At 33.6% G+C, this 17,230-nt stretch overlaps 1 protein-coding gene across 4 annotated transcripts in view; it reads left to right on the top strand.

The window, feature by feature from the left end:
• The window catches only part of LOC117329785 (uromodulin-like), a 32,825-nt gene extending 15,815 nt beyond the window's left edge, over positions 1 to 17,010 (top strand). For 2 of the 4 annotated variants that reach the window (XM_033887920.1, XM_033887919.1), the window contains exons 2-8: positions 6,303 to 6,512; positions 7,511 to 7,675; positions 11,263 to 11,307; positions 11,927 to 12,053; positions 13,452 to 13,510; positions 14,933 to 14,977; positions 16,538 to 17,010. In XM_033887920.1, the coding sequence (XP_033743811.1) occupies positions 6,506 to 6,512; positions 7,511 to 7,675; positions 11,263 to 11,307; positions 11,927 to 12,053; positions 13,452 to 13,510; positions 14,933 to 14,977; positions 16,538 to 16,581 (492 nt within the window). In that variant the 5' untranslated portion in view covers positions 6,303 to 6,505 and the 3' untranslated portion in view covers positions 16,582 to 17,010. The remainder of the gene's footprint in view (positions 1 to 6,302; positions 6,513 to 7,510; positions 7,676 to 11,262; positions 11,308 to 11,926; positions 12,054 to 13,451; positions 13,511 to 14,932; positions 14,978 to 16,537) is intronic. The other 2 variants (XM_033887922.1, XM_033887921.1) reach the window with 1 other exon arrangement.
• The last annotated feature ends 220 nt before the right edge of the window (positions 17,011 to 17,230 follow it).

Raw genomic sequence — 17,230 nt, 5'->3', positions numbered from 1 at the left:
GTTAGTATGCTTATGAGCCGTAAGGCTTAAAGTGAATAAAACATTGAACATCGTACCACGTGATGACACAACGTTAACAGTAACCGGAAACCTACGATGGCTGATAGCGGCCGACAAAACACTCCTATAAGTAAAAAGTGTTCTGTCTGACATTTTGTCAATTCACTAGGAGACAGTTTACACATTTTGTAAAAAAAGTGAACTGTCATGACACTTTGTCAATTCATGCGGGCAGTTTACATTTTTACTTTCACAAAATAAACAGAGGAGAGGAGGTAGTTACAGTTAAGGTGGGCTGGGTGGGGGTATAGGATTATATTACGAGACTCCAGAGCTGAGAACAATGCCTTACGTGCGATAAGTGATAAAGGCAAATATACACATACGACATAGCCGCCATATAGAGAAGTTATGGAAAATTCCGTATGAAAGAATTATAGTTATTTGAAGACAACGATATTATCATTAAAACATAATTAAAAAAGATTTTACTTTCTTTCACCAAATAATCATCTGGGACAGTTAAGGTGGGCGGGGCGGAGGGGGGAGGGGGAGGGGGGGATGGGGGTTGGGAGTTGTAAGATTATATTACGAGGAAAATGCACCGCTAGGTGTGTTGTTCTCATGCACTCTGTTGACCTTTGCATATCTTAGATTTTTACGGTATTGACTCGTGGATAACTATATCTTAAACCTATTTAACTGTTTATAGACATACAAAATGTATTTACGGTATAAACTCGTGCACAGCTATATCTTAAACCAATATCACTGTTTATAAGAAGAACTCGCCGTTTAATGAGTATGATGTCTACAGTTATTGGCGATTTAAAGTATATATACCAAACTTGCAGAAATGCTTCTCAATAATTACGGATGACAATGATATGGTATGGCATACACCCTCAATTGCATGGAGTTATAGCATATAATATACTCTTAAGCTGATTTACGATTCGTTATATTTAACCTATTCAACAGTTATTATGATAACTAAGGATAACATGTAAACAAATGGTGTAGGTAAAATCCGTCAACTGTTTATTCGAATATATTAAAATCGATATAAATTGCAATAGGGTCTTAAATGAGTTTTTCTTACTTGTGAATTTTTTTGAAACGGGTCTAAATTTTTTTTTTTTTTTTGTAGTTTGCGAGCAGTGGAGAGCAAATACTTAGAGACGGGTTTTAAAGTCAAAATGCGGAGGTCAATATCAAACAGACCACCTTTTTGTTTCGATTGTCAATTCATGACGTCACAACATTGTCCATATTATGACGTCAAAATCGATTTATGACTGGCGCAGCCAATGAAAAACTCCAATGTATATCACACTAGTGACATATGTAACAAGAGGCCAAGGGCCTCGTAGCTCTCTGGACGTTGATACAGTAACGTGCCAATTTTAGTCTTTTTTTTTTTTTTAATTTTGCTATATATTCTTTGTATTTTTAACTTTTTCAATGAATTTTCCTGACTTTGTGTATTGATCGTTTTAAATGAAATTTTGTACTCTTATAGAGAATTGTTTCCTGTTTCATCTCATAATATTTTCACTGTTTTCCGATGTATATGACTAGAGAAATCATATATTTTTTTTACAATACCTAATTTTTTGAACGCCATGTTGACGTTATTTTAGTAACGTCATATAGAGAAATGGCGTCACACGGAAATTATCAGTGTAGACAATTCTGTATTGCTCCATACATACTCAACGGAAAAATAAATAAATATTATGAGAAGAAGCTATGGACATTTCTTCATAACATGACGAAATTTTGTCAAAATCCGTTCACATAGTTAATGTTTCATATCAGTGTGTTTGCCAGGGACGTATACGTATACCTCGCGAGACACTCTGTACACTGTAGCAGACGACATAATGTGTATAAAGTAACACGCATAGCAGCATTTTTTTGCTGCGGCACAGGGATACGTGTGTTGCAGCACATTACTATATACACATTACAGTGGGTTGATATAGGAACTTTGCCTCATAACTCCTCAGAATAACGTTCGGCATGTCCCTGTTACACCGAATATGTCCAAAATGACACCGTAAATTGACGATTACTCGAAAATGAAAACATTTAACAACTCAAATTTCTTGTCAAATCTAGTTCGTGTCGACCCCAATCATGTGTCTTGAAATCCATTCTGACAGTCCCACTGTTTCTGATATCCTCTATTCACAAAATTTTAATAATTCTACTTCCGGCAAAAACATGAGAATGACTGCGTAAGCTCTCCTGGACTCCGTCCAGAGAGCTAAAAACATTACATGAGCGATTTCACCGGAAAATAGACCGATTACGTGATGAGTAATATAGATAAACTAATACGGAAATGTTACAGTTTATAATACGAGTATAACTGATATACAATACCTGTAATACACCAATAATAGATTCAGGGGGATATCTTTTTAATCATGTTTTAATGATAATATCGTTGTTTTCAAATAACTATAATTCTTTCATATGGAATTTTCCGTATCTTCTCTATTTGGCGGCTATGTCGTATGTGTATATTTGCCTTTATCACTTATCGCACGTAAGGCATTGTTCTCAGCTCTGGAGTCTCGTAATATAATCCTATACCCCCACCCAGCCCACCTTAACTGTAGCTACCTCCTCTCCTCCCCCAGATGTTTATTTTGTGAAAGTAAAAATGTAAACTGCCCGCATGAATTGACAAAGTGTCATGACAGGTCACTTTTTACTTATAGGAGTGTTTTGTCGGCCGCTATCGACCATCGTAGAAACCCCAGACAAACATTTAGAACATTACTCGCGCGAGTTAATGATGAAACGTTGTCAAATTTCGAGAACACAAACATTCTACAGCTGAATCAGACATTGAGAAATGTTTATCTCTTCGTTTTGTCAGTTTGTCGGTTGAAGGCAAAACAGACGACAATTGAACTTTTTTCGGCGCCCGGTAGAACATGCACACATTTAAACGAGGTAGCGGTCAAAATCATGTTACGATTACTAGATCATGTGATGCAAATTACGATGACATTCTCGGGAAAATAATTGAAATTGATATTTATTTATTATCAAAGCATATACATGTATATGTAAAATTCGATGCTATATTTTGATATGAATAAATTTTGATTTTCAAAGTCTACAGTTGTTAGGGAAACACAATTTATAGTGTTTGGACAGGAACCTTGGGTTTGAGCGGCAAACCCGATATATCGCCAAACTCGTTATATCGCCAAAATCGCGGAGAACAGAAGGTGGCGATATAACGAGGTTTTATTGTATATCTTTCAAAGTTTGTTATTTTTATAACTTAGTTTATTTTGAACGCAGGCATAATTGCTTCTATATTCAGATCGTTGCCCATATGATATTCAAACAAAGATATATTAGTGTTTATGTTGTGACGTTACTCCAAAATTTGTCCAGGCGGTTTTCGAAAATTATAAGATCTTGGCCTTGAACTACATATTCTGATAAAGAATTCCAGCTGTCCACCATTCTAAGAATGAAAGAGTATTTCCTCATTTCCAGTCTACTTCTTGATTTATTTAGGCTGAATGAATGTCCCCGTATCCTTCTCTTTCGCTTTATTGGAAAAAGTCCGTGTGATGCTGTTGATTCATAGCCACCCTTCAAGATTTTGAAAACTTCAATCAACTCGCTCCGGTTACAAAGAAAAGGTAAAAACGGGAGTTTAAACCGACGTAATCATTCCTCATACGAAATTTCTTTCATTCCCAGTAGTAATTTCGAAGCTCGCCGTTGAACGTTTTCAAGCAGATCAGTGTCCTGTTGTTTGTATGGTTTCCATATGCATGCTCCATATTCAAAATGGGGTCGAACAAAAGTCTTATATAGTAAGCAGAACGATTCTTTTTATCCAAGTGTGTATATTGGGTTGCTTTGTTCATGGTTGCTTGTAGATGATTTCTAAAGTTTGATTTATTATCGACAGTTATTCTAAGGCCTTTCTCTTCTGTTTCCTCTGATGAAATTACTGTTGTTCTCAGACCATCAACATTCTGATATAAATGTTTATCGTTGGATCTTTTCTTCTTTCCTAAATTCATTGTTTTGCATTTTATTAACGAAAAAGGATCTCTTCGGGACCTGAATTCGTTACGCTTAAACATGTATCGTTGACTTTTTTCATTAATCAAACAACATAATCACATATTAACATTACATAATAATTTTTGTCTGTTGACTTTACCATTTAACCCCCATGACTGCTTCTTCGGGCATCATCTGAAATTGCTGCATTATACAATTACGTTATACCTATTTTCCCTTCATGAATATCGACATGCCAATCAAAGGTAAACATCATTCAGGTGGGAGTTTAGGTCTTATACACGATCATTATTAGGCCATTTTTTAATTTGGTTGTTTCATTTAGATATTTGGTGAAACTATGGATTCACTTTTAAGCATTTTTGTGACAGTCAGTGTTTAGGCTGTCGGCGCTGCAACATCTTTTAGGAAAACCTCAGGATCTAAATTTCACAAGCAGTGTCTCCTACATGAAAAATCTAAGGAATAAAATACAGCTTTACAAATTTATTTTTGACCCTGTAATACCTTCATTTAAAAGGTTTTGCAAAAAGAATGTGTCTTTAACTTCAAAATCATTCTCACATAGAATACGTCTAAACAGTCTTTGGTTGCTACTTGAGATTGGTAATTTAACTGGGTAGGTATGCGCTGAAATTGATCTTATTGTTCTCGGGGTAATTATACTCGATATAGTTTTAAAAGTCGATCGTAATACTAATACTGGGTAGTTTAAATTGTGGTGTAATTGTACACTGGGTTTGTAAGAATGGGGCTTTGTTGTAACGAGTGACTTGAGCCAGCATGGCGGTAATGGATGACACCAAATACACATACCGGTTATACAAATCAGAATGTTGTATCTTATATTATACACCGTTGACAGTGCCTCCTAATACATTAGTAGCTCTTATGTATTCGCAGAAATCCGGCCATGATTGAATACCAGGTAATTGTTTTCTGATTGAACCAATCAAACAGTCGCGAACGAACTGTGAGTCGAAAACTTCTAAACCCGGAAGTTAATTATGAACAGTTAGAAATGGCACCCAGATTGGGATTACATAGTATATACATTTTTTCATTTTTGTGTATTGTAAGCACAGGTAAGTGTAACATACTTATTTACCAATATTCATATTGTTATATCATTCATAATTGTTTTGTCTTTAAGTTAGAATAAATCAACTAAATTAACATACCGCACTATTGTGCATACTCCGAATTAGTTTCGTGGTTGGCATGGCATGGCATGATAGGAACAATTATAAATATATCATTTATTAAGTAAGTAATATATTATTTTTTCATATTTACAGATTTTCTTTCATAATTATGTCCGTTGTATCTAACGAAATGTTTTCTGTAGCTATGGAATCGCCAAATAAATGTATGATATTCAATCAAGATGATTTGTTATTGTTCTTATATATATTGTCACAATAAAAGGAGATCTATAATGCTTCAAAGGATAGAAAACACACACAAATTTATTCATTATTCTGATTCAAAGATTAGTTATCTTAACGGAATTGATCCAGTTTTGATAAAAAATTAATAAAAAGTTGTTCAAGTATAATTTTTTTTAAATGAATAAATAAATAAAAAGTTGTTCACGTATGATTTTGATGAAAAAAAAAAAATAAAATGATAAACAGTTGCCCAAGTGTATAATGAAATAATGACTTACTGAACTGTTAATGACAGGTAAAATATCACAAACAAAAAATCATCAATATAATTACAAAAAAGGTACATATTTTTATAAAGTACACTGCAAACAGGTGTCTCCTTACTTTAGACATACATAGCGCAATGCATACATATACCTCCCGAGTAACACACATATTGGTTATACCTTATTGTTCGTGTGTACGTCACATGCTTTAATCGCTTTGGTGGTTGTTATTATTTAACGACGCCCTCTCAGTACAATAAGGTCGTTAAGGGGCGATGCTTTTAAGATATGACAACCAAAAGGTGAGTTTTTTTTTTCAAAAGATAAACTTTATAACAGTTTACAGCTCAAAAATCTATCAATTTTGAAAAATCATTGGGTCATATTACTTGGAGCTTGGTAGTTACGATCACAATATGATAGTTGTGTAATGTTTTGAGGATTATATTTACCCGTCTCTTACTATCTTATCATTCTTTCGCGATCAGGTAAGTGCTCCAGGAGTTAGCGAAAATATCATATCCACGAAAATAATCTTATTTGCAGCATCGTGATTTATTGTTTTATTTTCTAGGCTCTGATCCGTGTACCGGATATGCCAATTTTAACGTGACGGAAACGAGTGCTCCTAGATATAAAGAGACAACTTTTGCTAATAGCAGTTGTGACAGTACCATCGAACCACAATGGTACCGGATATTTGGTAATGCCGGGACAGATTTAGCCACAAGCGGAGTCAATAGCACCACCCAGTGTGGTACCCAGAATCCATTGTGGATGAATGGTAAGGTTTATATCTTTATAATTTTCAATTCATTTTCATTATTGCAATAAAAAAATGAATAAATAAATAAACAAATAAATAAATGAAAATATAAAATAACAACAATGATAATAATGATTTCTTGTGCAATATGAAGCCAGATGTTCAATCTTGTTGAGATACCTAGTGGTTCCGTTGTTATCACCTGGGATCTTATTTGGGAATTAGTCAATGTGACTCAACCTGGATTCGACCTATGCTTGTATGGCGTTTGTCGTCGATGAAGCAGAAGATGCTTGCCCTCAGAGAACACATGGCCGTATTCTCTTTGTGCCTTTGTAAATGTCGTCGTAGTTTCGCGTTGTATTGTCCGTTCGTCCTTCCTTCCTTCCTCACATGATCTTGTCCGAAGTCTATCTCCTACGTATATCTAGCAAGTCCAAAATATTCTATATTGCCGAGACATCGGAGCTGTATTGTTCGACAATGATTTGAAAAAAACAACAACAACAAAAAACAAGAAAAAAAACAAAAAAAAAAACAACAAAAAAACAACAACAAACAAACAAGCAAACAAATCTATAATGTAAATGCAAACAAGAAATGCCGAAATGCAACCAAAATATTGATTCTAATTACATCATGTAAATCAGTCTATGTAGATTTACATGGATACATTTACAACAAAGAGAATAAACCCAGGTGATCTGGAACGATAGGCGTCTTCTGTTTCATATAAAACATCCGCGATCCAACTCGAGGTAAAATCCATAGGAATAGCAAACCGTTCAATAAAAGTCATAGATCTAGATCTGTACAATTATAACTATATCAATAATCGTTTTTATCAACATAATTCAATGAAAAACAATTTCGGTTATCAGAAGTAAAATTAGATAAAGGTCTCTATCAAACAAATCAATTCACGTAGGTAAGATAATATGTAGCGATTAAGTCAACCGTATACCTGTTATAGCAATTTTTGACTTTAAAGATACTTTGTTTTCTTTTAAATGTAGGTAGCATTCCGGGGATGTCGGACGGGGAGGTGAACAGAACTGTCTGTGTTTTAACGGCTTTTAGTCCTTGTCATACTAATTTGAACGTCAAAGTCAAAAATTGCTGTGAATACCGTGTGTATTATCTAGTTCCGGCAACAAGATGTCCTCAAAGTTATTGCGTTGGTGAGTATAAGGAAACATTTCATTTATAGTTTAAAGCTAAACATTTACAAATATATACATATGTATTGTGCGAACACTTTATCCATAAACAATTCTATACTTTTAGCTATTTTTGTTTATTTGGATACGCCTTAATAAAGGCATATTTGAAATATTTGAAATAATGGCATCAATGAAAAATCTTTTGTTATATACAAATATTGCTAAATAAAATTACTCATAACTATCCATCCAAGCTCACTGAGCGATTTCGATAGTCATGGCTACGCCACTCGAAGGATTGGCACAAGCACACGGGAGTGTAAGGTAGCTTACATCACTTTGAGAAAAACTCACAAAATAAGTCTTTCTCCCTCTGGCCTGGGTTCCCGGACCATCATTAGGATACAAAAGTTATTATTACAAAAGCAATCTTATAGGCATTGACTGTTTGTAATCTATATATTTAGGGAGATGTTTATTATACAATATTCTCAGACTCTTTAGAATGCAGGTTCATTGGTGTCCATAGGAAAGTTTAAAGTGTTTTTGTTGTGTTTTTTTTGTTGTTGTTGTTGTTGTTGTTGTTGGGGTTTTTTTTTGTTTTGGGGGGGGGGGGGGGGGGGGGGGGGGTCCTCCGTACATTTGTCCGCCCGTACTTCTCTTCCCACTCTATCTCCTATATTACTTGACACTAACACTTTATACTTGGGCAGATGAGGCGATGTGTAATGTGTAAAAATTAGAAGATAGCAATGTTGTGCAAGGGAAGCAACTCATATATATATATAAGCTTCATAATCTACACTATATATATGTTTTGTAAACAGCAATGAATAAATAAATAAATAACGAGAATCTATGAAGTTTAATAGAATGTTTGTAAAAATTGGGTGTGTTTGGGTTGTTTCTTTCACCCAAAGACATAGACGCCAAAAAGGGTCATTTTACTATCATGAGCTATATAGGTCTTCATTGATGACGTTAGAATCTCTGAGCCCCAAGCTAATGCTGTGAGAAAAGCAGACACCTTGGCATAAAACGGGTTGATTCATCCATGGAATAGTTTTTATTGTGACAGAAACAGGTTTTACAAACTCGTGGTTGTTGTATAATTTTTTCTTTCACTCTTGCTAGCTCTTTTTCAAAAGTCAGAAAAAACACTCGATGATTCTTCTGTTTTTGTAAAATTTCAAAAATAACTTACCCGAGTGAAAGAAAGATCAAACACAACAAGCATTCGTTGTGAACCTCTCCATACAATTGGTCATATAGCAATAACGACAGTACAGACTAATAAATTGTCGAAATTTCGAGACAAACTGTCCCTTTTTCAAGACACAGGTAAATTGTAAACGATCACATATAGACATAGAACATGGAACAGTTACAGTTTTACAGTTTAGTGGATAAACAACGAACAGTATCGTTATGTTTGTTTTAATGATCCCTTCGGTCGATAATTCATTCGCCAACGGCCTATTGTTATTAAATAGAAAACACATTAGGTGGAGTTCAGATGGATAGATGACACTAAATAAATAGTCTAATAAAATGTTTGATAACTAACAGCGCATGTTAAAGCGGTGCTATGTAGCAAATGTTTTTATCTCCACAGTAAGTTCATTTCGTCCCACAATATTCGCCCACACTTTGGGGCAGCAGTTAGCAATAACAGTATTGGGTTATCTGTCATTGTGATTAAACTATCTTAATCCTGAGTAGAATAGTATCACTTAACGTACGTTGAATGATATATAAACCAACTGCATAAATATACAGAAACATTTACTACATAGTACACGCTGCCATCACATCGTTTTAACTTACGCTGTTACTTATTAAACATTTTATAAGGCTATTTATTTTGTGTCATATATCAATATGCACACCACTTGATGCGTTTTCTATCTATTAAAAAAAGGTTTGACAAAGTGAGGGATCAAATATTCTATCAGTACGAAGCGGACATCTATTTAGAGTTTGACTATTCAGACGTAGCACAATAATTGCTAACAATTAACTTGGATCGAAGGGTCCTTATATGATATTTTTGATGAGCGGTACTTCTTTTGTTTGCCACAGAACTTAACATAGAGAGACTGCCAGGGTTGGGACCATGATGTCAGCCTCTGTGTAAACATACACACACAAACATTTCTCTTGCAAAAGCACATACTTAACAGTACACACATACAACCATCACTTAGCATAACCTTTCAACATTGTTCGCTCTATACATTAGATACAGTGAGTACATTTATTTTGAGTCGAACAATATGTAATTATAAAGTAAAAGAATTAAAATTGTAGAGTAAATTCATCTGCAAATTTACTTGACATACATCTTTTTACACCATCATCAACTCTCATTAGTTTATACATAGTGTACTTTATTACATTTTTACTAGTGAAATATCAAAAATTATTCATTCTATAAAAGTGATATTTTTCACTAATTTTTTCACTAGTGAAAAATATCACTTTTGCTGATTTGACCAATCAAATTCAAGATTAGAAAATACCAAAATAATTGACCAATCAGAAAGCCTGACATATATGTCAGCACCTGGACAGGGGAAACTACTGTTTTTTGTTTACAAATTATCGCTGTAGTCCTAGTTAGCATACGGGGTAGGGTTTTTGTTGATAAAAAATGTAATAAACAGAATATCTAACAGTGTCTTCAGTAATACCAAATATATTTCACTCGTGTGGCTAATATTTTGATATTTTTCACTCGTGCTTCGCACTCGTGAAAAATATCAAAATATTAGCCCCACTCGTGAAATATATTTGGTATTACTGAAGACACTGTTAGATATCCTCTATTTATTTATTCAGTCATAAACATTCACACTGATTCAAATTCACACTGATTCACATTTACACTGAATCCATTTCTCCATGACCGACGCACTAACCAACAAAGCTTTCTCACCATCATTCGATATTTTGAAAGCAAACATAGGTGGAGGAATGTGTCGTGATGTAAAACATCAGTCGGCAGTTTCCGGAAAGCCGATCGCCTCTGACAAACATTAATTTATATTTGTTGCTATCTTGACACTTTGGCAGTCAGCTTATTTTTCGTGGTATTTATATGGTATATCCTACTTTTTTTCTCATATGTAATTGATTTTATTGTCAGTCACCGAGAAATAAAAAAAGTTTCTATATGGTTTCACCATGGGATCGATTTCCTCATGCATTTCACGAAAAATGGTGGGAGAAAAATAGTCCTCGGGTGCAGAATTTCCCTATCCCACATACTTACGTATGATGGACTGAATTGATCAACCATTATCAAAAACTTAATTCAATGGCAAGATGAAATAACGACACCTGGTAATAGGACTATTTTCAGCATATCGTTATTAGTGTAATTTGCCATATACTGATGGTTGATCATGATGCCTCATAAGATGAAAATTAGATTGATGTGCGATTAACACTATACATATTAAAATTGCTAACGAGACAATGATTACTAAGAGACGTATAATTAATTAATCAACACTGATTTATATGTAATATATCAGGAGTTGTGGCGAGGGACATACTTATACTAATATCAGATAATAAATCCTTTATAATGTATATTTCAGACGACGTCCCTGTGGAGCCTTGTTCATCAGCAGACAACTATGACAGTGAGTAATATAATGAGCGCAACTAACTCTCAATTGATTTGTAAACTGAAAATTTTCATTAGAAATAATCTTTATTAATCATCAATCATAAATCTTTTTTTATCACTCAGAGCCAAGAGGTTATGACTATCAGCTAAACCAAACTAGCCAGAGTCTAAATGATCTCGACTTTCTATAATTCTTACAATGTTTACAATACACTATACATGTTTCATACTCCATTGCTTACTTTCATTACTATTTCTTTTCGTACTTGCTTACATGCTCCTACCTTCAAACATGCATGCATATATACGTACATACTAACATACACAAATGCTCATTCGATCCATTTGACGCCTATACAGTCGCAAAAAAGACTCTCTGACATACGATATACAGACACTATGGCAGGCACTGACCGTCCTAAATCCTGCCACTGTCAGATATAAAGACAAGCAAAATTCACTGATAGCCTAACATACAAACACACCATCAGTCCTATACACATAAAAACATTTATACAATCATAAATCATTGCATTACAAGAATACAAACAATGAAGATTTGTTGTAATTATCCGTTTAAAAGTAACTTTATAAAATGTTAAAGTAATACATAATTTTATTTATATTTGCAGACAATGACAATGATCAAAATGGACAAGATTCTAGTCAACAGTCTCAGAAAGGCTCCGTTATTGTTGTTGTCGTCATTATCATCATTATCATCATCATCATTGTCATCATTATCATCATCATTATTTGGTAAGTATTAAGGTGGTCAAATGTCCAATTACCACAATTGGCACCTGTATTTTCAGACCTGTTAATTCTCAGTTTGAATTTGTACTTATAGATGCAATTTTTATTCATATTAGGTTTTTATGGTATTTGTCATTTGTTCTCTTTAAGGTGATTTGAAAATAAGTATTCGCTTTAATTTGGAAATAGATATTCGCTGTGATTTAGAAATACTTACTCGCTTTGATTTGGAAACAAACAATCGCTGCGAATTGGAAATATGTATTCACTGTGATTAAGAAATAAGTACTCGCTGTGATTTAGAAATAACTATTCGCTGTAATTTAGAAATAACTATTCGCTGTGATTTAGAAATAACTATTCGTTGTGATTAAGAAATAACTATTCGCTGTGATTTAGAAATAACTATTCGCTGTGATTTAGAAATAACTCTTTGCTGTAATTTGAAAATAACTATTCGCTGTGAAAACGCCTACATATTAACACGCGTTGCAATATAAATGGAGATTTCGATACAGGAGAGCCGGAATGAATATATAAAATGAAGTAAAAAGGTCAAATAAGTATTGACCTTGGGCAATATGCATGTTTCAGGTATGACAGACAATTGATTTTTATTTCTTCATTTGTTTTTTTTAGTCAAATTTAAAATTGAATGTATTTTTATTATGCCCTGCTATGAAATGGGGGCATATAGTCTTACCCATGTCTGTCCCGTTCTGTCGCGTCCCTATGCAATGTAACTGGCTAATCTCAGGAACTGCTGATGCGATCCTCGCCAAACTGTTTCGGGCTGTCAAGTGGCATTTATGTCTTACACACATTCTGTTATTCAGCTAAGAGATATCTAATATATATGTAGGGTAATATCAAATCTTCACATTGTTGTTATTGATTATTGAAAGTTGTTGTTGTTCAGCTTAGATAATAATATTAGAAGGGAAATATTAACTCATCAATGTTGTTGCTGGTTATTGATTGATTGATTGATATATCGATCGATTGATTGGTTGATTGTTATTGCTGTTGTCATTGTCATTGAGTACTGTTATATCATTTAAGTTAAGCCTTTTGAATCCGTGATATTGGAACTAAAAACTCGTATACAAAACAGAGTGACATGATGGGAAAATAAACTTTACTAATAAGTATAAAAAATATAAACCACTCGTAAAGCTGAAATGCATCTCCTACACACATCTTTTATTTTTATTGATTTTCCATAGATAGCATCATTTATCTGATAATCGTTTAGATTTCCATATCTATATTTTTTGTGTATTCAATTAAGTGAAACTAAATTTCTGACATGCCGCTTATTCTTTTATTCTTTTTTTTCAGTGGCTGATAATTTAAATGCTAATCTGTTTTACTTTTTTTTTTTAAATTTCTGAACTCAAGGAAGTGTAAGAAGAAGGCGTCAAACAGGGTTAAACCAATTAGTTATCTACCAGAAACAAGTATGTATATAAGTATTGAAGTAAATTAATTAATAACTGAGAGCGTTTTCGAGTGGCGTATGTATGGAAATTACAATTAACAAGTATGGTAATTAATTAATAAATAGACAGGCTAAGTGCCTGGTTTGTATGATAATTTAAAGTTGGATTAAAGATTTCCTCATTTTGAACATAGAGCTTGGCTTTAACTGATTGGTTTAAGGAAGGTCGCGGAAATGATAACACGTAGACAGTTTTTCGCATTCATTTTATTTTGTATAAAGGTTTCTGTCAATTCATTTAATGCTTTGAAGACAATAAACTTGTCAATTACTTTTTATTATTTGTAATGAATTATACAATTTCTACATATTTCTGTCTTTGTCAGTTTTTGCATATTAATAAGCGGATATCACTACAAGTCAAACCTTTACGAGCCGCATGATAACGTAAACAAAACAGACAGGAGTCAATGCATCTCAAGAATAGCTTTTTATTGTGGTATAGCCCGGCCAGAATGACCTGTCATTATGTAATTTGATAACCAAGTTAACTTCAGACGAGTCCATAATCACAAAGGGAAAGTAGGTGTATTGCATACGTGCGTATAAAACATCGTAAAATATATCAGTCACTGAGGTACAGGCGATGAAGTAATAAGTTCAAATCAAGTAGGGTCTTTTTCCCCCTTCGTTATAGTTATTTGTTATTTTTTACGTGTTAATGTATGTGAGGATTTCGACTCGGCTGTTGACAGATAGAACAGCATTTAACGAAATACCCAATAGACCAAGAACAATCAGTTTCATAAATTTTCTGATAATCAAAATATGTAAAAATGTTTGATAAGCTTAATCATTAAATACTATTTTATATATACAAATAAATAACGAAATCAGTTATTTCTTTTTTTCCTGTTTGTATTCATACATTGAGAGTGTGACCTTAATGGCTTGTATTTTGTGAATAATTAACAATAATCTGCAATATCGAATTAAACGCACCATTATAAGCTCACATGATTATGTCGAGTTACTCAGCGAAGTATACATGTGTGTTGTGTTCTCGAAACATCAATTAACAGCTTAACATACCTACGCACAAATATAAATCACCTACTTTGAATATTCTACTGAAGTTCAACGCGAGGAAAACATTCTGGTCAAGCTTATGTGAAAGTCGCACAAAACTTTTTTTTAAGTTAGAAAAAAAAAAAAAAAAAAATAAAAAAAAAAATAACGTGAGTGAGAGACACTATATCAACAAAAACACTCGTTGTGGTACCTCCATTTAAAACACCCTGCATATATGCAGCCGTTTTCTGTGTTAATATTGAATATTTTGGTGAAACTGTGTTTACAATTTAAACGGCTGTGTAAAGAAACGATAAACTACCAATAAAAATCAAATCATGCATATTTTTCATGTTTTCACTTTTTACAGGTATTCATTCGCATCAATCATCTAGGCGAACCCGTCCTCCTCCAGGTAAGTATTTTGTTTCATACCTCGGCCGACCTACTCTCCTCCAGGTTAAGTATTTTGTTTTATTACATAATACATTTGATTTTCGATCACTAAGCATAAGCTATATTTTGAACTATTGCACGGCTTAAATGACTATCGACGGTCACGTGCGAACTATTGAATACCTGTGACGCTTTGGAATTTTTTCACGTGAGAACTTTTGGGCACATATGATGTTTCGGAATTTAGCTCTACCCTTTCAAGCGTCTAAGTCACTCAGATGTCAACATGCAAGCGACAGTACTTCGAATTCAATGCGTACAAGAAAGTCGAGATTTCAGTTATTCAAAGTGTGTCTGCAAAAGTCCAGTATATTTGACCCCAGGTACTGTTAATCAACTGCTGTTCTTTGCACGCGGCCTTCGGCCTCGCGCAATTGAACAGCGGTCACTTACCAGTACCTCGGGTCATATATTCTTAACTGTTGCACAGACACCCATGATATATTTATATACTGTATTACGGCCTATCCACTCTCCTCCAGGTAAGTATTGTGTTCTATACCATGACCGACCTACTCTTCTCCAGGTAAGTATTTTGTTCCATACCACGGCCGACCTACTCTCCTTAAAGTAAGTATTGTGTTCTCTACCACGGCCGACCTACTCTCCTAAAGGTTATTTTATCAATGGAGATACTTTTCAAAATAATTAATTCTGTTAACTTCGAACAAGGCAGATTGAATGGGTAAAAATAACTTCTTCAAAACATGGTTACAAAAGAATAATTAGCGTGGTCGGGTGTCGCAATACTAACACGCTCGTTTTTCACGTTGATGAGAAGGTTCACTCAGGGTGCCCCGGTTTCCTCTCATAGTAGGATCTCTCGGGCGCTTCCATCCGGTTTAACGATTAATTCAGAAACATCTAAACTCAAAGCAAAAATAAATTGTATGATGTAGTGTTTTATTGAGTAAACATATAGCATTCTAATACTCTTGTTTGACAAAGAGATGTATTTAAAATCAACTAAATTTTATCACTTACGAAAACCACAAGAAAGATGCATTCATTCATATACTTGCTGTCCATTCTTTTGATCTTACACTTTAAACCGAAAATAGATTCATTTTCGACGGAAACCAAGACGATATGTTTTTGGATGTTACTTGTTTTAGCCCCTTCATCTTACCGCCTCATGTAGTTAATCAGTATGACATCCTTAAATTACATTAATTGAAACGTCAAAATTAACAAAAATTCTGATGAGGATGAGGATATCGTACATTAAGTGTTTTTTTTTTACAGGCTTCTCTCGTCATATCGCCAAATTTTGTTAACAATTTTAACGACAACTTGAATGGCGATATAACGAAATGATATTGCGATATGATAGATTAATGGCAGATAAATGTCACATGACAGTTGTTTGGTGGTTCACATGTTATCCTCTTTGTGATGCATGAAATAATTTTATAAAATTGCATGTAGTTTATCTACCCATGGTGTCATGGAGGACGACATGAGGATTTCATCGAGGGAATTGTATGTCAATTAGATTTTTAAAATTTGTTCCTTTCAGCTGCATTTTTGGCATTAAATCGACCAAGATATACTGTGGAATGACGAGGAAAATGATACCACACCGCCATTCAAATGAAACTCTTCGATTTAAAAAAATATATATTTATAGCTATATGTAATATGACTAGGACTTTTACAACTTACGTAGTACCTAAATGACAACAGCCTACAGTGAGAAGCGAATATATCGAGGACCAAAATGAGCATGATGACATATAATTAAATTTAAAAAAATATCTTGTATATAATTTATGAATAAGGATATGTAATACTAAAGTATGTCCATTATCAGTTAATCTGTTATTTGTTAAATCTATATTGATGAAATAAATATGACATGTTGAATAATTTACCAAGTGTGTCCATTATCAGTTAATCTGTTATTTGTTAAATCTATATTGATGAAATAAATATGACATATTGAATATTGTTAAAATTTATTTTCTGCTAATAAAAACAAAAGTGAAAACCGATGTAATAATGACACCGTAATTTAAAGTCATAATAATAAAAATCACAGAGAATACCAACATAATAACGAAAACGTAATTTTAATTCATAATAAAAAAACGAAGGCAAAAACAACAGAGAATACCGACATAATAACGAAAGTGTAATTCTAGCTCAAAATAGTATTGGAGATGGCAAATTACGGCTAAAAACAGGTGTCTATCACACATATCAACGTTTT

The sequence above is a fragment of the Pecten maximus genome, chromosome 6, assembly GCF_902652985.1.
Source record: "Pecten maximus chromosome 6, xPecMax1.1, whole genome shotgun sequence".
In the NCBI taxonomy this organism is placed as follows: Eukaryota; Metazoa; Mollusca; class Bivalvia; order Pectinida; family Pectinidae; genus Pecten; species Pecten maximus.
This window is presented reverse-complemented; position numbering and strand designations above follow the sequence as displayed.